Source organism: Corylus avellana, chromosome ca1, assembly GCF_901000735.1.
Source record: "Corylus avellana chromosome ca1, CavTom2PMs-1.0".
Lineage (NCBI taxonomy): Eukaryota > Viridiplantae > Streptophyta > Magnoliopsida > Fagales > Betulaceae > Corylus > Corylus avellana.
The window spans coordinates 37,767,327-37,791,790 of record NC_081541.1 but is presented as its reverse complement, the minus strand read 5'-3'; the positions used below and the strand labels follow the sequence as shown (position 1 = coordinate 37,791,790).

The window sequence follows — 24,464 nt, the reverse complement described above, 5'->3', positions numbered from 1 at the left end:
AAAAAAAATTAAAAAAAAAAAAAAAAAATACAGCATCTATTCTGTAATTTTTTTAACGATCTAAATTTAATTTTTATTTTTTATTTTTATGAAAAATTTAAAATTAAATATAGACCGTTAAAAAAATTACAGAATAAGTTATAATTTTCTAAAATACTTAAAAGCCAAATGCTTTTACCATATGAAAGCATAAACAGACACACACCATTGATGGGCATCATGATGAAATCTAAGGCATGGAGATGGAGTGGATAGAACATATGAGGGCAAATCCACTTGTTTCTTTTTGTTTTTCAATGATTTGTGTGTTATTTTTAATGGGCCTATCAAGTCAGCAGCCCAAGCCAATCGTGATAATCAAATATAATAAACAGGTTTCTTTTTTCTTTCTTTCTTTTTTAGGGTACCATTTTTTTCATATATATATATATATTTTTTGGGGGGGTTTTTTTAAGGTTATCAAGGGACGGTATATTCATGTAAAACAAACCTTACATGCATTTTCTATTTGATGTAAGAGAATATATAAGAATTATAGCTTAATCTTGTATTATTTAACACTGTATTGTTATTACTGTGATATTATTGAAAATCAATGAGCTTAATTATTAAGCTTTTCTAACCGCTAAAAAGTAAATTATGGACAAAATAAATAATTAAGATTTTCTCCTGGATACTTTTTTCTTATTATTTTACACCAACATTGTGTAAAGCTTGGTCTATGAGTTATATTATATAGTACTATTTTCAGACATTTTAATTCACAAAACTTTGATTTCCATCCCTGAATTCAAAATTGAATACTAATTCAAGAATCATAATAAGACGCTAGCAAATTTATGTGACCACCTAAATGCTACTGTCAAAATTCATTAAATACAAATGAACAATGTATCGAAATGAAATAACCATGATCGATCACACTATTTTTACTTTCTTTGTATGTATAAATTTGAGTAATTTTAGAAGTCATTCCAAGAATGATTTGACTCTTAAAATTACTATTTTATCAAAATTCAATAATGATTAATCATAAGTTCAATTGTAATTTTAAGAGTCACATCATTCTTGAAGAGACACAGGAGAAACTTGTAACATTACTCATATAAATTGGTAATGGGAATAATTTTTTTTGACTCAAAACACTTGTTTGAGATATTGGAGAAAACCATAAAGTATGACACATTTTGTACCTGAAAATGGGATTGTGAAACTTCGAGTAGTAAAGATTTGGGTGTACATTTTTGAATTGCACAATAGCTAGCAAATATTTACATTATCTAGGCGATTGTTGTCGGTAAACTACACCCAAAAGCAATCAAGTGGTGGATCAACATCCCACTCCTCAATGATGATGGAGCGTTTTATACTAGATAGGGGCGTACCTACGTTCATCTTTGAGGGTTCTATGGCAACCCTAAACTATTTGAAAATCCTTATAAATATGTTACTTTTGATACTTGACAACTCCAAATTTTTTAGTGACCCAAGACTGCAGAGATTTCTTCATGTCTGAAACTCAAGAAGTTGTCAGGAAGTTTGGAAGAGGATTGTGTTACAAACATCATGAATTAACCGTTGTGTTGTCTTTTGAAGCTATGTGGGGCGTGAAATTAGTTATCTTTTTTTTTTTTTTTTGGGTGTAATTTGTTATTGATTTAAGAGAATAGAGGTAAAAGTAATGAGACTGTGATATTTAGGAAGGAATTGGCTCAGAAAAGGTGAGCGAGATGTGAAGACCACAGGGTGTAAGGGTGTGAGGCACGATGAGTCTGAAGAGACTATAGGGTAATGTAACTCAATCCTGAGAGTAGAGAAGACATAGTTGGTGTTCATCCAGGCAACTGAAGCAAAATTCAAGAAGTATGTGTTAAATCAATATTTTTTTTAATAGTATATTATCAGTGTCAAAGTGTCAATTAACTTTTTTTTTTTTTTTTTTTTTTTTTTTTCAATAAGAGGTTACCCAAAGTCGGATAGTAACTGCCACATCATTCTCATAGTATAAAATTATATATATAATTTTTTTTTTCTTGATTTGTATCTTTGGCGGGTTTTCTTGATTCTTGTCTTGTCTTGTGATACTAGAGCTATCTTTTATTATTATTATTATTATTATTATTATTATTATTATTATTATTCTGGTTCTTTGGATCAGCATGTGGCATTTTTGTCTCTCATTAAATTGAAGCATATATATATAAAATTCAGCTCATAATTTGTAATAAGGTGGAACCTAAATTTTTTTTCAGATCCCTTAAACAAAAAAATCTTGGTTCCGCCTCTAATGTTGGCCACGGTGGAAAGCTGCATGTCGATGAAAATGGGTTGTTGATTCGCACATACCATGGCATCGAAATGCATTGAAAATGCAATGCCCCCTAATATATATATATATATATATATATATATATATTAAGTGCTACTAGCCCACTTCTATGCATTGACATCATACACGAAATGGAATTCACTATAATTTATTTTTTATTTTTTATTTTCCATAACCTATAATCATGAACATAAGTGCACCAAAACTCCTAGGCATAAATATCACTGCATTTATATAACCACTATATACATCAAGTACTCAAAATTTACAACTTACTTACATACATATCATAATTTGTCCATATAGTTAAACAAGTTATAAATACATAAACGGAAAGACAACAACGTCGTCCAACTAAATTTGTAGTCACATAATGGCACTATTCCAAGTTGGATAAAAACTTGTACACTCAAAATACTCTACGGACCATGTCTACACTATACTCTCGCTCATCTTCTCTTGCATTCATATCCTCAATAAAATAACACTTTACAAGTGGAAATATGAGTCTACAAATCAATAAGTAAACAACAAATCGAAAGAGCATTTGATGTGAGTTAACATATCAAGTGGAAATATTGTTAATATGTTTACTATAGTATTTAGACTATAGTAAACATATTAACAATAATTTTTTACAGGCTTTTCAATCCCGTTTTGCAGTATGTTTCGTCCTATCTTCCTCAAGTAATCATCGTACTCTATCTTAAAGTGTTTTCAAGGAGTATCTTATGCACTTTATTATTTTCTCAATAATATTTTATATGTTTTATTTTCTTGGGCATTAAAGCATTGTATTGTACCAAATAGTGGAATACATATTTTCATTAGTACTTGGCGCCAGAGATTGTATCCGGGGAAGGAAGGGCATAGCAATGGCAATGCAGTGGATTGGTGGACACTAGGGATTTTCATATTTGAGTTGTGCTATGGTGTGACACCATTTAAAGGTGTTGGCTATGAGTTAACCCTAACAAATATTGTGGCTCGAGCCCTACAATTCCCCAAGGAACCAACTGTGGTGGGCCAAGCTAAGGGCTTGATGCTACAACTTTTGATCAAGGACTACCCTACAAGGTGAATGGGGTCCACAATGGGTGCCACAGCAATCAAACACCATTCATTTTTTGATGGGGTCAATTGATCATTACTAATTAAGATGTACAAAGCCATCTTACATTCCACGTCCGGTAACTTAGTGGGAGTCGGCCGGCGTTGATGATGGTACGGAGAAACCAGTAGAATTTTATTAGAAATTTGGTTTAGATGCTGTAAATAATAATAATAATAATAATAATAATAATAAAAATATAGCATCTATTCTGTAATTTTTCTAATGGTCTAAATTTAATTTTTATTTTTTATGAAAAATTTAAAATTAAATATAGACCGTTGAAAAAATTACAGAATAAATTATAATTTTCTAACATACTTAAAAGCCGAACCCTTTTACCATCTGAAAGCATAAACAGATACACACCATTGATGGGCATCATGATGAAATCTAAGGCATGGAGATGGAGTGGTTAGAACATATGAAGGCAAATCCACTTGTTTCTTTTTGTTTTTCCATGATTTGTGTGTTATTTTTTAAACAATTTTTTAATTGGCCTATCAAGTCAGCAGCCCAAGTCAATTGTGATAATTAAATATGAAAAATGATAAAGACATAACTTAAACTTAATTTTGGCCCAACTTTTTTCTTAAGTTTTTTTTTTTTAAAAAAAAAAAAACTGCCTGTGGAGGAGAGAGATAACCTTAAATTAGAGAGAGAAAGAGAAATTTGGTCTAGAAGTTGAGTCAAAGTTGAGTTTAAGTTATAGTTGTATCACACCTCATCAAATATAATACACAGTTTTTTTTTTTTTTTGGTATCAAGGTACGGTATATTCATGTAAAACAAGCCTTACATGCATTTTCTATTTGATGTAAGAGAATATATAAGAATTATATCTTAATCTTGTATTATTAAACACTGTATTGTTATTACTGTGATATTATTGAAAATCAATGAGCTTAATTATTAAGCTTTTCTAACCGCTAAAAAGTAAATTATGGACAAAATAAATAATTAGGATTTTCTCATGGATACTTTTTTCTTATTATTTTACATCAACATTGTGTAAAGCTTGGTCTATGAGTTATATTATATAGTACTATTTTCAGACATTTTAATTCACAAAACTTTGATTTCCAACCCTGAATTCAAAATTGAATACTAATTCCAGAATCATAATAAGACTAGCAAATTTATGTGACCACCTAAATGCTATTGTCAACATTCATTAAATACAAATGAACAATGTATCAGAATGAAATATACATGATTGATCACACAATTTTTACTTTCTTTGTATGTATAAGTTTGAGTAATTTTAGAAGTCACTCTAAGAATAATTTGGCTCTTAAAATTATCATTTGATCTTAATAATGATCAATCATAAGCCAAATTGTAATTTTAAGAGCCACATCATTCTTGGAGAGATACAAGAGAAACTTATAGCATTACTCGTATAAGTTGGTAATGGGAATAACTTTTTTGACTAAAAACACTTGTTTGAGATATTGGAGAAAACCATATGGTATGGCACATTTTGTACATGAAAATGAGATTGTGAAACTATCATTGTTCCATTAGTCAAGCAATCCTCTTATTCCTCCTCTTTTTTCTGTGCATCTATTTTCAACGCCAATGGAGTGGCAACAGAGACCTCTAAATTCTGAAAGTCCCTGGTTAGCGCTTTCGCCCGCCGCTTTCTCAGAGGCGCCGCTGGGATAGCAGTAATAGGAGGAATCTGAAACTCCTCCATCCGCCACTTTCTTAGAGTCACTGCCAGCTAGCAATTATAGGAGGAATCTGAAACTCTTTGACATTGGGCGTCACGCAACAATCCCTTTCCTCATCCATGATTGCCAAATTCTGAAACTCAATCATCTGATGATCGCAATCTAATAAAGGATGGCTTTGTTAATTTGTGAATTTGGGATAATTGCTTTTGTCGGACTGTCAATACGGTTACAGTTAGTGATTATTAGCAAAAACAGCTAACCGTAACCGCCTTAGCGGTTATTAGATTTCACTAATCGCAACCGCGGTTAGGTGGTTAGCGGTTAGTTACTAACCGTTGGTTAGCGGTTAGTGAAACAGGTAACCGCCCGTTAACCGCTTTTTAAAAATTGGGTTTTTATTGGACCTTTTTTTTTTGGTTTTTTGGGCTTTTTTGGTTTTTATTTTTATTATTTTTATTTTATTTTTTATAATCACTGTAGCATTTTTACCCTCATTTGTTTTTTTTTTTTTTTTTTTTTTTTTTTTAGTGTTTTCTTAGGGTCCCGATTCTGTATAAAAATATGGCAATGCTTGAAAATAATATTTGACCAAATTTTAAGATTTCTTTTTTCATACTTTTCATATTAAATATTAAATCAATGAGTTCTTTAAAAAAAAAAATCAGCTAATCTCCATAAAAAATTCAATGTATTTATTCTGGCATATAAAAAAATACCATATAAAAAAAGTTTAAATAAAACATTGAATGATACAAATAAAACATTAAAACTTCATCAATCCTCTCATTTGATCTTTTAGCAAATGAGAGTAATAACATTTTGGATTTGACATAATAACAAACTAAGAGCGTAACGCCCCAGACTAATAATTTCAAAACCTTAATACAATAATACAACCACTCAACTGGTTTTCCTAATATTGTTAATATGTTTACTATAGTATTTAGACGGGCATTATAATGATGTTTAAATAACTATATCGAATGGAAGAATGAGAATGCTTGAGTTATACCTCTTGAAACCACATGGCAATTCTCTCATTCGAACGGCACGTTCTTTGATCCGATCTTTTATTGTGCTTTTCCTTCTTACTGCCACATGTTGCAGATCGCCATTCGAACGGATTTTGATTGGCTATCGACCAAGACAATCTGGTCAAAATTTTTTAAAGTCTTTTCAATCCCGTTTTTCAGTATGTTTCGTCCTATCTTCATCGAGTACTCATTGTACTCTATCTTAAAGTGTTTTCAAGGATTATCTTATGCACTTTATTATTTTCTTAATAATATTTTGTGTTTTATTTTCTTGAGCATTAAAACTTTGTGTTGTACCAAAGAGTGGAATACTTCATTTCAGCTTCTTCAATTTCTAGTGTTACAACCAACTAATGAATATAATTATACATATTCAGGTTTGATTTATGAGTTTGGCCAAAGGGGGTGAGGCTATGGGGTGGCTTCGGCTACCCCAATCGGCCTTTGGGGTGGTGGTTCAGCCACCCCCTCGAGCCAAACCAATAAAACAATTTTATGGGTTTGGTCCTAGGGGTGGCCGAACCACCCCCAACCGGCCCTTCATGGTTGAGATGGGGTTTTTAATTATTTTATTTTACATTAATTTTTTAAAATGTAAATAATATTTTATTATTTTATATTGAGTGAGACACATGACGCATTTTATACGGTTGGATGAAATTAGACAGTCCAGATTAACAAAAAATTTGGTGGGCAATTTCCCAGCTATTGCTGGAGATCCTGATATGGATGTATTTGGCAAAAGACTTGAAAAAAGAGAGTGAATTGGAACTGTAATAGATTTGATAGATTTGAAAAAAAAAAAGTATAAATGTTTTGTATGAAAAAGTGAAAAAAAAATTATTTTGTAGTAATTTTTTTTATTTGAATAGTAATAAAAAGTTATTAATATAATGTAAAAAGTAAAAATATTGAAATTAATTTTGATATGAATTTTTTAGGTCGTTGGATCCGGTCCACTTGAGGTTTGCAAATTTGGTTGGGTTCTTGTTTTTGTGTCTATCAAGCATCCTTTGTTAAGTACATTCTTCACCAAACACCAAGATGTGCTTCTCTTTGATGGATCTGACCCAGCTCTCTTCAGTGCTTCTTTCTCTGCTATGATTCCCCTCTTCGGTTGCTTCAATAGGTGCAGCGTTGAGAGTCTTGCTTCGGCTTTACCACTTCAAAACACGTTAGAGCATTAGCAGCAGCAGATATTTAACCATTTTCTTTAAATCTAATAAACAAAATTATTTTTTAGTTTCCTATATAAATACACCCCGCAATAAATTCTCTAATGCTTTCCTATATCATTAAAATAATATTTTTTTTTACTTTTACATTTCTTTTTCTATTCTAGAAAAATCCGTCCCTTTGCTCTCCGTCACTCTCCTTCGTTTGCGTTCTCTCTCTCTCTCTCTCTCTCAATCTCTCTCTCTAGTCTCAATTGATTTCTAGGTTCTGATATTTTTGTTTGTTTGTTGATTTACCTTTCTTTTCATGCTCTGAAATTTCGTGGTCGTTCAACATGATTTTCACCTTCTCCTTCTTTGTTAAGGAAATTTTTTTCCCACAACTTCTCCTATTCCTCCTTCATAACTGATTTCGAGTGTTGGAATATTCAATGTTTTTGGGTTGATGATTTTGTGGATTTGTGATTTGTTCTTTTTGAGGAATTTATGGGTTTCATCATTTTGAAAATTTTAGTCTGCATTTTGTTTGTTTGTTTCGTTCTGTTCTTGACTGAGAATGGGGGAGGGGAGAACATGAGAGATAGAGAGAGAGGCGGAGAGGAAGATGGAAGTGATGTGAAGAAGAAGAAGAAGAAGAAGAAGAAGAAGGGAGGAGGAAGAAAAGATCGAGAAACGTGAGAGAAGAGAGACTTGTGGTATTTTATCATTAAAATAAAGTATTGGTTCCAATGCAGAGCTAGCCCATGGGGTTATTGATGAAAGTGTTTTTTTTTCTTTAAACATAAAGATGGGAATGTCACATAGAGAGCATATAGAGAGCATATGCTGTTAGTAATCTTAGGCAGCCAATCCAAAAGGTTAGGCCATTGATTTGACAAATTTCCAATAACTTAGGTTTCTTTTTCTACAACTTTGTGGTTGCTAAGCTGTTGCCGACTCGCTCACCCTTTGTCGGTATCTTTTTGTTGTAATCTTTCTCCTTTGCCTCTCCCCTTTTGAATTGATTAGACATTTTCTAGCGTCCTCTCCCCACTTTTATTTGAAAACTTCACCTGTATGGCTTCAGTTAAATTTTACGCCTTCGCCACTTCCTTCAATAGAAGCCAGGCAAACCAAAGTTCACCCAAAAACAAATTACCACTTTCCACAACAAAATGAAAATTTGGGCCCCAGAAACTAGCTACTGGCTGCCACTAACCATCGCCACTTTGGAGAATGTAGCATTGGCTATTGGGTGTCATTGGCATTCTCATAGCTGCAATTTTGAGCATGTTTCACCTAATGAGTTGATGTGCTAGGAAATAATTTCTTGCTCTCGTCTATATTATCAGTAACATTCAACCTATCTTATCAGCCCTTCAGAGGACTTCCACTAGAGTAAATCAAGCCAAATCAAATTAATAGACACATAAATCTGGTTTCTATCAAATAACTAAAAAACTCCCCCAACGATCCTAAGTACCTCTACCACTTTCCAAGGAACAAGATCCTCCCCATTCTAAAGGAAATGAATAGTATACATTTTGATAGTTAGGACTTAAAGCTGATTTATCTAACCGTATATATAAAGTTAATGATACATCAACTTTAAATTCTAACCAGGAAATGATTACCATCGATTTCATTTGAAATAGTGAGAATCCTTGTCTACTTTGCAAGACCTTCGATAACAGGTAAGCTTAAGAGCCATTCAGTAAAAGTAAGAACTTGACCTCTTGTAGACAATGCATTGAACAATACTGTTCAGATGCAAGCATAATTCTTGTTGGACACAGAAGCCTCAAGTTAGTAGACCACACAAGCGTTTAAAACAGATGAAAAATCCACATGCAACGTTTAAAACACAGAAAAATAAGTAAATATGCAAAATTTTAGCACAGTTATCAATTTCCCAGTCTTAACAGAGAACCTCCAAAAATAGTAAGCCTGTAGAAACAACTCTAAAGTCCTACACCAAGTCCTCAATTGGAGAAATCTTGAAACATAAAATGGGATTCCTCAATCAAAGAGACTGAAGCCCATATCCTGCAAAAAGTAGAACAAACAAAAAAGAAGCATCAGATAAAATGGGATTAAATTACACAGCCGTTTTGGAAAAGCAACAAGTGAGGTTCTTGGAATTATGGAGGGACAGAAGAAATTAGATCAGAAAGTCAATTCTAGAGGGTTATTATGTTCACAAACTTCAGGGTATGAAATACAAGAGCAGAATGCTTACATCATCTGATTCTTCCTTCTCTTCCACCTTTTCCTCTTTCTTTGTCTCGGCTGCAGCAGGAGCAGCAGCGGCACCACCACCTGTGGCAGCAACTGCAACAGCACCACCACCACCAGAAGGCACAGATGCTAATTTCTCTCTTCCAGAGGCAATAAGCTCCGTTATATCTTTACCCTTGACTTCAGACAAGAACAGCTCAATCTTATCTTCATCAGCTTCAGCTCCAACTGCAGATTAAAGTAACAATTTTTCAATAATAATAATAATCAATGCCTAAAACCTTTCTTTTGTTTTCATTTATAGAAAGTGTTATTTCATAATCATAGGATGATAACATAAACCAGGAATCCAGATTAGTTCTTGATGTAAAATGGACAAATTAAATAAAAGCGCCGAAAATTGCTCATCCACAATTCAAATTTGCTACACGAAGAACCATTGCTTGAATATGCAGTACTCCATCTTGAAAATAAGATTAAGAAAGGCATGGGAATTTATTCTGATATTATATTTAAAAAATTAATCTCAAACAACAGAGAACATATTAACTAACTATTACAAATCATCTTATACTCTTGGAAATCAGTAAAACCTTTAATGCTCATTCTGAACCTGATACAACCTGTATACAGTCCTTAACTAGTTTGCATTTAAAAGAACTGAAATGGTGTAGCCATAATGCGTACCCAACAAAAAAATATTGAAAATCTTCCAGTTTTTGCCCAAAACTCCCTAGTCCCAAGCACCATTCAGGTGAAACCAAAAACCCAGAACTTTCTCCAAACCATGATCCAAGATGGCTCCAGTTTGACCTCTTTAAACAACAAGTCATATAGGTTATACAGTCAACTTGACTGCAAGATTGATTGACTCAACCAATGAAAGGTTTAACCATCAACAATCAAATTTGAACATTTCATTCACTCAGTATCTTATAATGTCTGCTTTAAACTGCAAATCATCTATCCATCTCCACTATTACAACATATTAACAACTGTGAACTGTTCATTTAAGTTACGAGTTCAGATCAACCCTGGAGCTGACAGACAACGTAGACCTAGTATAAACAAACCAAAATCTACCAAAAACCAAACACAAGGAATTTCTTCTCTAAGAAGAAAAACCATACTCTTTCAGTAGAGATTATGTAATCTAGAGCATAGAAGTTATCTAGCAAACCGAGGAAAACAATAGGAAAATGTAGCTCATAGGACACTGACAACCAATACAACTTGTAGCTCACTAATTTTTTAAACATTTTTGGCCTCTAGTTATCGTATTGTAGGCCAAGTGGGAAAACCTTTCAAGATTCAATAATTTTGAAAGAAACTAAAGCAATCAACCGAACCCATTTGAAGGGAAGAATAAAAACTAAAAAACAAAACAATTCTCTTCTGTCAGACTGAAAGGTTTTCCCACTTGACAGTCAGTAATGAAGGCCAAGTGGGAAAACCTTTCAAGATTCAATAATTTTGAAAGAAACTAATGCAATCAACCGAACCCATTTGAAGGGAAGAATAAAAACTAAAAAACTAAAAAATTCGCTTCTGTCAATAATGTAACTATTGCAATGAAACGAACCCGTTTGAAGGAAGAAACAAAACTTTTTTTTGACGAATCAGCTTCATTTAACAAACTAACAATCAGATTACAACTTCTGCAGAACTGCAACAAAAATGCAGCAGACATCTACCTATTCCAATCAACAGGCTCCAAGCAGCCCAACAATTACAATCAAAATCAAACTAACATTTCATATACCAACCACTACATCAACTCTATATCAATAAATCTATTTACATAGTACACTTCCCTTGAAACCCCAGCTGCAGCAGATATTGTTATTCAAAATCGAGTTCTTAAACCTCTCAATCCCCATAACACGAGTACAAATCTCCCAATCTATTCTTTTCAAAACTTAACACTCCATATTCTTTTACTCAGTGGTAAAACTAGAGCAACCCTCTAAACCCATTTCAAGCAAGACAAAAGAAAAATCAAGCAACCAAGAGAGTGTACCGGATCCAAGAATGTTCTTCACATCCTCAGCTGAGGGGCAGGTGTTCCCTCCCAACACAGCCAGCAAATATGCAGCTACCACCTTCATTTTTCCTTCTTCCTGCAAAACCAACCCATCTAGATTAGGTTTCATCAATACCCTAAAGCAGAAAGAGAGAGAGAGAACACACAGAGAGAGGGAGTACTCTGAGGGCTGGTGAGTCTGAGAGGTTGGAAACGAGAGCAACAGCGCAGCAGGGCGGTTAGGGTTTTAGAAGAGCATTTTATATAGCTAGGGTTAGGGTTCGGATCTTTTGCTTTCTTGGATCTCGCTTGTTTGGGTATAAGGTGGTCCTTGTTCAGGTTTTCGTTTTCCCGGATTTCGTTTTACTTTGGAAAGGGGAATTGCTTTTCCGAGGAACTGGGCTTGGACCGGAGAGAAAATGAATAGCTGCAAATCGGGAAGCCTGTTATTTTTAATGGGTAATGTATTTCAGGCTTTTCGGCTGAATGAGAGAACTTTTGACTTTTGAGGGTCCAAATTTGTGGCGGATATTTAGGATCTGTTTGGGATTGCAATTTTAGTAAGTGTAATTTTTAAAATTGTAAAGACATTTGGTAAAATATGTTAAAAAATACTTTTTTATTAAATATTGGCTATGGGAAAGCCTGATTTTGGTTTAAATTCGTACTTTTTTCAAATAAGCACCTTCTAGTCTGCTTATAGAAATCGCAAATTTTTTTTTCCCAATTTTAAATTAAGTGACTTTTACATTGCAATACCAAACGCCTTATGTTTTATGATATCTTTTAAAAATGTAAATTATTATTGTGAAATCGCAATTCCAAACGCACAATTTTACTCATCTCTTTTTCATCTCTTTAATGGATTTCATAACAATTAATTGATTTCAAGGTTCTGGAGAAAGAATGGTCAGGTAAATTGGTTAAATATTTTATGCTGAGAATATTTTGTTGTCTTACATACGTTTATTTGTAAAGTAGAGAGCATTCGAAATTAAATTTAAGGTCAATAAATTGTATTTGTTTTTGTTTGGAATATAGTGTTAAATTGTTAAATTTAAGGTCAATAAATTAATATTATGTTAAATTGTTAATCACAACCATAGGATTGTAGGAACTTACAAATATTATATGTTAGTCATATAATTAATTAAATCATATATGATATTACTGAAGAAGATCAGAGCGTAAAATATTGATTTGATTTAGGAGTATTGATTTGCAGAGATTTTCGAATATTTAGACGGTTTAGTTGAACCTAGTTTTCGGGATGTTGATTTGCATAGATAAGTATTAGTTGAACCTACTCTCTTTTATTTTATTTTTTGAATTATTTTTTCTTTTCTCGTAGTGAGAATTAATATAGTTCTTTTCTCGATCGATTAGCTACTGTAAGTATCAAACGAACTCAATACAAGATTTCAGATTCTTCTCACTCTTGCTAATTTCTTCTTTCTCTCTTTCTTTCATATTTCTGTTACTTTGTTTTTCTTTCAATGGAGAGGACTTCTCTGCTGGGGCCATCATCCAAACAGTTAACCGCTCTTGTTGTCGATGATACAATGCTTAATCGATTGATTCATCGCAATCTCTTGGCCGGTCATGGCATAAAAGCTCAGTTGGCGGAGAACGGCAAAGAAGCCGTTGATTTCATCCGTTTTGGACAACGCTTTGACCTGATTTTGATGGACAAGGAAATGCCTGTCATGGATGGGACTGAGGTATATATATGCAATGCATGCTCACTAATCCAAAATTATATGTATGCCAATCATGATTTTGCTTAATTACTTAATTATATTAGTTAATTACTCTTTATATTTAATTAATGATAGGCAACTAAAGAGCTTCGCAGTATGGGAATTCGTTGTTTTATTGCTGGTATATCGGCAGTCTCATCAGCGGGCGGCAAAGAAGAGTTCAAGCAATGAGGCCTGGATGTCTTTCAAGAGAAGCCTTTGGATGATGCTAAGCTCACTTTTATCCTCCAGAAGCTCAAAAACCATGCTTGATTAACTACGTACGTACTACAAATTAAGTCTCTTAGTTCCCTTCAAAATCGATCTCAGCATACTAATATAGGAGACTACTAGACTAGTACTGTTTGTTTGCATTTTCTTTAATTCCTAGCAAAATAATATTGCACTACATGCATGTGTCTAATTTTGTATAGACAAAAAGCATGCATGCACCCATGGATACTAGTATAGTATGGAATCCCAAGGGTTAAAAGATTTTCTTTCTTTCTTTCTTTCTTTCTTTCTTTCTTTTGGGTTCTATTAATAAAGTTTGGATTCTTCTATATATGCTTGTGTTGGACTTGAGATATTGCACTCTACTCTACTCTACTCCTTGTAATTAAAGGCTCTTAGTTGTATATGCCAATTATAGCTAGATTCTTTGAAAATGCCCATTCGATGACCCCAAGGGTTGGGGTATTCAATCCGCTCATGAAGTGGAGGTGGTCACTACTTCAAAAATAATTACTTACCGAAAGAAAATATATACCCATTAGCTTAATAATGCCAAGTGGGTCAAGTTGCTGGTTAAAAAGCTATAATTATATGCCAATGGATAGGGGCAAATTCAAAAGCCAGTGAATATGTAGATAACTTATTAATAAATACTCTGTAGCATCCATTAATGTACGTGCATATATGATCTGTCTATTCTATCAAGCATTTGCAATTACTTCATGTTATATATGTAACCATATATGCATGGGATTTTGCTCATGTTGTCTTTGAATGCCATCCATACCAACCATTATATATGTGACCTTTTCTTTGGAATAATAGGAATATTTTCAACTTGCTAACACGGACAAACGTCAAGTACTAGATCATAAACTTGGTATTAGTACACAGTGATAAAGGAGCAAGATAATATTGATGGATTTTAGCTCAGAAAAATATAGAGAATTCTTTCAACTCAATCTATTAAATTGATATTTGTTTTTTAAAACGAACGTGAGAATCACATACTCGAAAGACAAATATCACATACTCTATCAAGAATTTGATTTTGAGTGGCGTAAAAAAAAAAAAATGTAGATTTTCTGTAAAAACAATGAACGGTCCAGATTTAACTAAAGTTTTATTTAACCAAACGAAATCGTTACTATTTTGGGAAAATGTCCATATATATTGAGTAGGAAAAAACTTCTTCTATCAGCAGTTTTTTTTATACCAAATGACTTCACCACCACGTCCAAACCCATATCAAAATATCCCACCAGTACTCTCGCACATGCGCCTCGATAATCTATTGGTTTTCTGGGTTTTTTTTTTTTTTTTTTTGTTACAGCATGTAAGATGGAATTTCTATTAATCCTATTAAAATTTCATATGAAAATAACATGCTTTAAGAGCAAATATCAATTTAATAGACTTAATTTATCCTTGGAACCTTTCAATTGGGATTGAACAAACAACTTTTGAATCTATGGGATTCATAATGATAGTGTTGTTCTTGGGCTTTTTATTTTCATTTTTCCTTTCTTATATTTGAAATCTAATACTGTTGTTTCCTCACTACATAGAAATGCAGGTAGGCAATTGTTTTCAACACCTTTATATCATAAAGTTCTTGCATTTCAAGCCACCACATGCAACAACCCCGCCGCCCTCCCCCACCTTTTTTTTTTGAGTAAAAGGGAGCAACCATAGTGGCTTTCCTATCTGAGTATGCGTAGGGGTATCAAAAAAAATCGAGTATCAACCAGTAACCAAGAAACCAGTTTTGAAACCGATTGGAAAAAATCGGTAACCGGGTACCTAGTTCCAGTTCTAGTTTTTGGCACCCGATTATAACTAGGGTAACCGGGTATATATATAAAATAATATATATTTTTTTAATTTTAATTTTTTTAGGGTATTTTTAAACATTGAAATTTTATGGCATTTGTAAACATTGGAGTTTAAAGGGCATTTTTAAACAATGAAGTTTTAGGACATTTTTAAACATTGGATTTTTATTTTTTTTAGACCCAAAAAAGTCAAAAACAGTGATTTTTTTTTTTCGGATTTTATTTTATTTTATTTTATTTTATTTTTTTTAACAATTGCAACATAGCCCAACTTATTGGGACAAAAATGCTAATTGTGTATTTTTTTTTAATTAAAAAAAAAAGGCAAAAAAATTGTTAAATTAAGCATAAAAATTAGACCCAAATAACCCCAACAATTAGGCTCAATACCTAAAATAAGCCAAAAATGAATTTTTTTTTTTTTTTTTTTTTAAATCGGTTACCCGGTCCGGATAACCGGGTACCAACAGGAACCGACCGGTTATTGTATAACCGGATAACCGGTTTTGGTCCGGTTTTTCAAAATAAAAAAATGGGGTACCCCAGTTCCGGTTATTGGTTTTGGCCAATAACCGGGAACTAGGACCGGGTTGACACCCCTACGTATATGACCATATATAGTACTAGTAGCACTTATCTGTTGTGAATTAATGATATGAGTGGCCTAGACAAGGAAAACGCAAACGCTTTCTCAAGTCTGTTAAACCATAATTTGACTTAACCATATCGAAGGCAATAGTAAACACCTAGCTAGTGGCATGGAAATAATTCCAAGCTCACCATTTCGGGATTCAACCCAGACCTACCACCTACAAAACCACTTGGGAGTAAGCCAAGTGCCACTAGACCACCACCCTCGGTGATGGTAAAAGATTGAGCCTAAATTTGAAATCTTGTATATAAGGGTGTAAATTTCAAGCTTGATATGTCCCAAAAATATCAAGATTAGAATCTCTAAAATTTGTTGTTTGAATTACACGAAATTTAGGTAGCTCTACATAGAGGACAAGTAGGCCCCAAACCTCAAGCAACCTTGAGCATGTGGGTCTCAGACCTATCCTCTCAGTATTTAGGGATTCCTGATTCAAAATATTAAATATCAAAGCAGAAAAATAGTAACCCAAAAAGAGCTTTGCCCATCTTTTACTAATTAGCTACAACTTTTATTTAAAGCTAATAACTGCTTGCTTTTGAAGTCTTTCCAAGGATTTTTCTGTAAAATGAAGCTCTTCAGTTTGTTGATCAGGAAAAAAAAGTAAGGTGTGGAGGAGATTTGTAATTTTTGTCTTCCGGATAATATATATCACTTAGTTATATATAGAGGCTACTGCTTGGTGAAATTGGGCTTTATAAAGAATTCTACAAAAACTCTAAATTTAGGCTATAAACCATATAGTCTGATAGCATATTTGAGACTGTATATGAAAAATAAAGCTTTCATCAAAGTGTGTTTTGGCAATTTTTTAAATAAAAAAGTCAAAGAAGTACTTTTGAAATTTTTAACTAAACATGCCAGTTTTTATTTAGCACAACTTTTAAGGTATTAAAAATACTTTTTAATCTCTCTAACACAATCTCAAACGAATTCTAAATGTTTTAATTGATTTATGAACCAATATGGGCTTGTCGATGGAATGCAATTCCCGAAGATAGATGGAAATTAATGAAAACCTCGAATTGGTAAAAAGGTGTTGATGATAAGGATATCATTATAAATATAAGATTTAAAGTCTGTTTGTGATTGCGTTAGAGAGTTTAAAAAGTATTTATAGTGCTTAGAAAGTTGTGCCAAACAAAAGCATGTATCTTTGGTAAAAAATTCTAAAAGTATTTATTTTACTTTTTTACTTTAAAACGGATAAAACGTATTTAAAAAAAAAAAAATGAAGCTAAAAAATGAAGCTTTTTCTAAAGCTCTTTTCACCTTGCAAAACTCAATTTTCCAATGTAATCCAAACATGCTCCAAGGAGCTAGCCTTATACTCTTATACCCGTACGTATTTCTATTTACAATTTTTTTAGTTCTATTTTTTTATGCCAATTTTTTCATATGTAACAAAAACAAAAAAACCGTAAACATGTTAAATAGATATACATTTTTGTCCCATATATACTCGATCTCATGTATTATTACCAAGTGTTTGTTCGGTTTAGTGGTTTGAAGTAGTAAGAATTTTAAAATGTAGTTGATAAAAATATAATTTTTTAAATCACAGTTAAGTGGGATTTGCAGTTAAAAAAAATAGGATCTTAAACTACCTTTAAAATCATGCATTTCTTAAAAACACCTCTTACCTACTCTGCAAAAATGTGGATTTCTTTATGTTTGTGATCAGCAAACACGTAGAATATTTTAAATATATAAGAGATAAACTATAAAGCCAAGATTTAAATTCAAGCCTTCTGTTATTATACTAATAAAAAAATTAATAAATATAATTATTTAATTGATATTTTAAGAATCCCACAAACAATTGAGAAAATAAATAAATCCATAATAGTAACAACTTGCCATAGTGGTCGGATCTAGTCATAGGAGCTATTATATATCCAAGTCAAACATGCATAATGCCGAACTTTGTATACAAATCTAGACTCCTCTAAGATTGAGACCTAAGATTGGGCTGTTGTAGCGCATACATCTCTTCAACCTTTTGACTTAGCTTTAACCCATAATTTCTCAATGCCTAGCAACCACCGCAATTTTCAGGATGAGGAATAGGGGTGACATTTATATTTCGTGTGTTAGATTTGAATTATATCGATGTATGAATATAAGACTATATATGTCAATCTTAATCCGATCAATTTAATTAAATATGTTAGACATCTCAATCTTAGTCTGCTAATTTTGTATTGAGTTTGTGTCGGGTTTATGTCAAAAATTGCCAACCAGCCATTATGTCTCTTGTTGGGTTCAGGTCGCGTCAAGACATGAGTATAAAATTAGTTATTTCTTGTCTCGGGATCAAATTGGTTATTGGGCAGTAAAATTGTAACAGACGTATCAGAAGTTATCCCTGTAATAGAATTGCCTTTGGTTAACCTTAACCCAACCTAACTATTTAATTAAACAACTCAGACCCTACAACCATAATTTATTAATTTTTTGTTGAATTCGTGTCGAATTTAAAGTTTGTGTTATCAAAAATCGTCCGCTCAAACTTTAACCCATAATTTCTCAATGCCTACCTCAATTTTTAGAATGGGAATCCCCCTTTCAAAGTTTACTAATATTCGAGATTCGAGTAGTCCAAGAGAAAAGGTAATGGGACCCATTTGTGTCAGACAACCTAAATGCAAAACTCACCTGTTTGGAGCAGAGTGAATTCCATAACCCAATTTTCGAGATTAAGATTGGGTACAATACACATGTGGCGCTATCCTCTAGCACATGAATATTGCAATGGATTTCTATCCCAATTTTCATGCTTATCATGCTACTTGGCACCCCCAAAATTTCTTAGCACATGCACCTTATAGAACTCCAGCACATGGCAAGTCACATATATATATTCTTTTTAAATGTTGAAAAGCTACAGATTTAACAAGATTTTGTTGATAACTAAGTATAGAAAGTGATAGGAGAGGAGCCAAATCCCATCAATCAAATCTTCCGGAGCATGAACTCGTGGGAGATGCACTCAAAAGAGTGCGGTGTGTGCTGACATGACTCTAGGTGGAAGAGTGGAGACCACTTTCTTGGCTCTTCTTCCCCAACGGCCAACCAAATTTAGTTACCTGTCCCTGCAGTAGTACAACCCATTAATGGCACAATCAATTCTAAATCTGCACACATAAACTCAACAGCTCAGAGAAACACACACAAACCCAACAAGGAAAAAGAAATTGTGTAGCTTTTGATGCTAGAAAAAGACATTTATCATTTATCTTTGAGTATGCTCCTTTTTCAATCTCTTTCAAACGCAAGGCTTTGTCTTTTGACTTGATTTTGTTGATCACCCTGGCTTGATGTCATGGATTCTCATGAGACAACAGAAAACTTTGAGTCAACGGCTGCAGTGAGGCTGCAGAAGGTTTACCGGAGTTATCGCACCCGACGCCGGATAGCGGACTCGGCGGTTGTTGCCGAAGAGCTCTGGTAAGTGGCACCATATATTCTGCAAGATTGCTGCTCCATCTCATGTTTAGGAAATGATGGGAATGTTTGTAGGTGGCAAGCTATTGAGTATGCAAGGCTTAATCACAGCACGGTTTCCTTCTTCAATTTTCACAAATCAGAAACAGCTGCCTCACGGTGGAGTAGGATCAGCTTGATTGCTTCCAAGGCAAGTAGCTTTCACAGAGATCATCATCATCATCATTGTTGTACCATTTGCATATATTCCAGTTATGATTCCAGTGATTTCACAAAGTCTTGACTATTATTTTTGTTTATCGGTGACAATTCATATTCATGTGCCAAGTTGTCGAAACATAAGTATAAGATTACACATGTCAACCTTAGCCTGATCCATTTAATTAAATGGTCAGACCTTTCAACCTGGTGTCAAGTTTGCAGATCATGTCAAAAATTATCAACCCTAGTGTCGGGTTCAGATAGTGTTGAGATATGAATATAAGATTATATACGTCAACCATAATTTGACCTATTTAACTAAAGGGCAAAATCTATCGATCCTAATCCGCTAATTTTATGTTGGGCTCGGGTCGAATTTGCGGGTCGTATAAAAAATTTCCCGTCCTAGTTGTTGCTTCTTAGGTTACTATTCACACCAATTAAATAGGAAAAAAAGTCATATTAGATTATCATAAACAATGGAATCATACATTTGGATAATTTTGGCAGGTTGGAAAAGGATTGTGTGAAGACGCCAAGGCGAAAAAGTTAGCTTTCCAACATTGGATTGAAGCTGTAATCCTTTAATGAAGCTAAAACTATCACTTTTTCTATTACTAACCATTTAATTATAGTTCATTACTGAAAGGTCTTTTTTATGTGGCACAGATTGATCCAAGACATCGCTACGGTCGTAATCTGAACTGTTACTATGAAGAGTGGTGTAAAGTTGATGCCCAGCAGCCATTTTTCTATTGGTAGGCACATTTACGATTTTTTTGGCTGATTATTTTATTTTTGTCCTTCATAGCCTATTAGAATGAGAGAACAATAGCTAAACTTGATACACATGCAATTCTCACAGTATTCTCTGTTTTCAATTTACATCTAAGCATAGGATAAACATAAATAACAATACATTATAAAAAGAAACTATTCTTAAAATGATTTTAGTATAATATTCTTAAAATTCCACATGCATATGTAATCACATGCCTCAACCACTCTGTTATTTCTTCATATATCCAATGTTCACATTGATTCTAGTCGATGGCTGTTAAGATTACAGTATGACTAATTTGAATGAAAGGGGAGAATAATTACAAGGAAGGAACTCCAGTACATTTTAGCATGGAATGTCTGGGGAAATAATTGAATGTTAGTGAGTTAGCATGATGGCTTTTGAACCAAGCCCTTTGCATGAACCTTTATCTCCCGGATAGGAGGGTTTTTCTAAAATGCAGATACCTCCTATACATAGACATCACAAGTAAGGTTGCCAGATCGATCAATGGAGTATGCTTTCTCATAGTTTCCTACCCCATGCAAATAGTATGAATCCCTAGTGTTAATCAAAACAATGAGTCAATCGAAAGCTTGATATATATACCTTGTGCAGGTTGGACATTGGAGATGGCAAAGAGGTTGATCTCAAAGATTGCCCAAGATCAAGGCTTCGACAAGAATGCATTAAATATCTTGGACCAGTATGCTCCCTCTTAAACATCAAACCTAGCACCAAAGTTATAATCGAAGATTAAAATACAGTCAAATTATCACCATGTTTGGAACACTAGTGATTAGTGGAAATCAATTCGTATCACTATAGTTTTAACAGCATTTCAATATAAATCCTTTCTCGTAGCCATTAAGATGAGTGTACTCCATCTCAGAATTTTATTAGATACCATGATATAAATGGAACAAACAGTAATTTTGGTTAATCCTCTATTACATTATAGCTCTGCACTTTGCATACTACAAACATCATGGAATGAATTGACGTCAGATGGACTTTATACGCTCTTTAGCACTTGTTTTAATTAAAGTTTCCTAACTTCATCTAATACTTTCCATGGAAATGCATCATGAATAAGCAAGAGAGGGAATACTATGAATACATAATTGCTGAAGGAATGATGGTGCATAAACAAAGCGGGAATCCCCTCGATACAAATCAAGGATTGCAAGGCTCAAAATGGATTTTTGTTATGAGTACCTCCAAAAACTTCTATGCCGGAGAGGTAAAAGCTGATACAAATACCAAACCATTTGTTGACAGATATCTTTTTGTTCCGTTTCTGAGATGCTACAATACTTTGCATTATCTGAAGACTATGCCTTATGTACTTTTTCCATCCAGAAAAGGAAGGGATTATTTCATCATTCCAGCTTTCTTGCCGGAGGGGCCACTTTGGCTGCTGGAAGACTTGAGGCAGAAGGTGGCAAGCTCAAGGTATAATGCATCTAGTAAGCATTCATTACAATCTTTCCATAATCCATTTTTCTCATGACACTACATAATTTGATACTCTCAGTACAGAGACATACATGTGAAAATGTTTTATACCTATATTCTAAGAGCATATTATTGCTATGGAAGAGAACAGCATCTCTTGATTTCATATTTTACTATTGAATATAGAGTTGGAAGGGGTAAAAACAAAAGAGGTAAAAGGGTTGCTTATACCTACAGAATGCAACATTATCATCCTCTAGTGAAGCATAACAATTGACGCATTTTAAACTAGATAGAAACAAGCCATATCAAACAAATGGCAAAGAACTGTACTCGTGATTTTGGGTGTTTAAATTTGCCTTCAAAATTAGAAATAGACCATATGTTACGCATATTTACAACAGACTTTTAATTATATGAAACTATTAGCTCTGAATCTCACTTTTAACAGTAAATGTTCAACACATGCAATACATACTTAACTACTGGATTATGTGTTTCAAAAGAAAGTGATATGAGGTTCAGTTTATTTTGTAAGAGCTCACATGATCATCTTTTGTTCTAAATTTAGTCAGTGCATGCATAAGAATCCTAAATCCTATATGAAATAATGTTAATGCTGGCAGACCTTATAATTTCTTCTAGATTTCCGGACCCAATTCAAAGTATGTTGCAAAGTACCAATATGTAGATCTCAGGGGTGGCTAAAAAAGTTCGACCCATTTATTTGATTTTATCAGAAATGCACACATAATATGTATCCGCTATTCTACAAAGACTAGCATAAATGATGTCAATTCTGGAAAGATCAAGAAAAGCTTCCGACTGCTGTCAATAAAACATCAGTTTGTAAGAATTTCTTTTAATTTTATTTTGACAAGGGAGATTGTTTATCAAAGCAATCTGTATGTATACTTTGAAAGCCAATGCTTCTTGCATCTGAATTCTGAATGTCCTTATGACTTCCAGTCTGTGTCGGCATACAGTGGACATTACCGTCCAACAGATGAGAATCTTGGAACCTTCTTAGCCTTCCTCAAGGAAAATGGGGTCAACCTTGATGAAGTTCAGGTACACAACTCATATACCATGTCATTTCACGCATCTGCTACCCCTGGTGTGAATTCTAGATTGATAAAATTGCAGTTAATAGAACATTTGAGGCCATAAAGTAGCTTCTCAAGACTTTAGGATATTGCTGGTCACTATTTGACCTCTCTGAACTTTTTTAGCCACTGCTCACTTTTGTACTTCTTTAAAAGTCCACATCTTGTATGGTGTAACCAACATTTGCTTTATATATTACTTCTACTACATTTTCCTCTGAGCTTTTCCTATTTAATCAGGTACTTTGCCCTATTGAAGATCATGAAAACTATGATATCAGAAAATCAATTCGAGAAGGAAGTAAACTTGGAGAACCAACAAATTCTGATCCACCCTACCACCTTCAGGCTCTTAGTGAGATTGAAAATACTAGATCCTCTGAATCACGTATTCTTGCTCGTACAGAAGGAAGAAGCAGCTATAAGAGAACCTTGTCCAGTAGTCTCCAGAGCCCCAAAGGAAGTGTTCCAAAGAAAGAGATATTGCAGAGAATCAAGTCAAAAAAGGAAGTAAGTTCATATCAATTAGGGCATCAACTGTCTTTGAAATGGTCAACAGGAGCAGGCCCAAGAATTGGGTGTGTCACAGACTACCCTCTGAAAGTAAGGCTACAAGCCCTTGAGTTTGTTAACCTCTCACCAAGTGATCCTCCCATACCATTAGCCTCTGAACTTCCCCCGACACTCAATTCAATCTCAACTTTCTGTGTGGTAATGTGACCTCAGATTGACTGTCTTTCTTTCAAGGTATAATAAAAAGTCGCATCAATTTTGAATTTTCATTATTTCTATTCATGTGGAGTGCTCTTCCAATATCATCTTATACCGTTATCGATCATGTCAGACTCATCATGGATTCATGGTATCTTATTTTTCTAACATGTAAATGTCTTCTGCATATTTATTGCTGCATGACCAGATACTTCTTTCATCTAGAATACCTAGCTTAGCAATCACAGTGCAATAAGAACATGGAATCAGTCAATCAGGTACGTATCCTGCATCAAACAAGTGCCCTGTCAACCCATCCAAAACCTCATGGAGATTGCTTTCTTGGAACTGTATGCAGTTACTTGCACAGAAGTAATGTATTTTGTTATTCAATTCAGCCCAGCTATAACCGGTATCTTTGTTTAAGTCCTTGCCATTCTTTACTTTTCTCACTTGTGCTACTTCATTCCACATCTTGGCCTCAGCATATATATTTGATTGCATGATATGAGCCGAAGTATCTTCTCGATCAATACTCAAAATCTGCTCAGCAGCATATCTTCCCAGAGCTACATCCTTGTGAATTTTGCAGCCGGACAAGAGACACTGCCAAGCCACCTTATAAACTCAAAAGCCCTTTTCGTCTGTCCTTTACGGGCAAAAAGGGACCAAAGATGCTAAATGATCTGTCCTTCGGGCAATACCAGGGTCTTGGATCATAGAATTGAAGT

At 33.7% G+C, this 24,464-nt stretch overlaps 2 protein-coding genes across 3 annotated transcripts; one reads left to right on the top strand and one right to left on the bottom strand.

Annotated features, from left to right (window-relative positions):
• Positions 1–9,180: 9,180 nt before the first annotated feature.
• Positions 9,181–11,856, bottom strand: LOC132183880 (large ribosomal subunit protein P2y-like). Of its 2 annotated transcripts, none has more exons than XM_059597347.1 (4): positions 11,752–11,856; positions 11,567–11,666; positions 9,547–9,773; positions 9,181–9,353 (listed from the first exon to the last, which is right to left on the bottom strand). In XM_059597347.1, exons 2-4 carry the CDS (start codon positions 11,652–11,654, stop codon positions 9,327–9,329), a joined length of 342 nt encoding a protein of 113 aa, XP_059453330.1. In that variant the 5' UTR covers positions 11,655–11,666; positions 11,752–11,856; the 3' UTR covers positions 9,181–9,326. The 2 variants fall into 2 exon arrangements, with proteins under 2 accessions (XP_059453330.1, XP_059453339.1); XM_059597356.1 differs by having other exon boundaries at positions 11,737–11,800.
• Positions 11,857–18,958: 7,102 nt separating this feature from the next.
• Positions 18,959–23,804, top strand: LOC132175564 (IQ domain-containing protein IQM3-like). Its single transcript, XM_059587542.1, has 9 exons — positions 18,959–19,479; positions 19,552–19,666; positions 20,188–20,253; positions 20,347–20,435; positions 21,077–21,164; positions 21,555–21,701; positions 21,821–21,913; positions 22,886–22,987; positions 23,263–23,804. Exons 1-9 carry the CDS (start codon positions 19,355–19,357, stop codon positions 23,740–23,742), a joined length of 1,305 nt encoding a protein of 434 aa, XP_059443525.1. The 5' UTR covers positions 18,959–19,354; the 3' UTR covers positions 23,743–23,804.
• Positions 23,805–24,464: the final 660 nt, after the last annotated feature.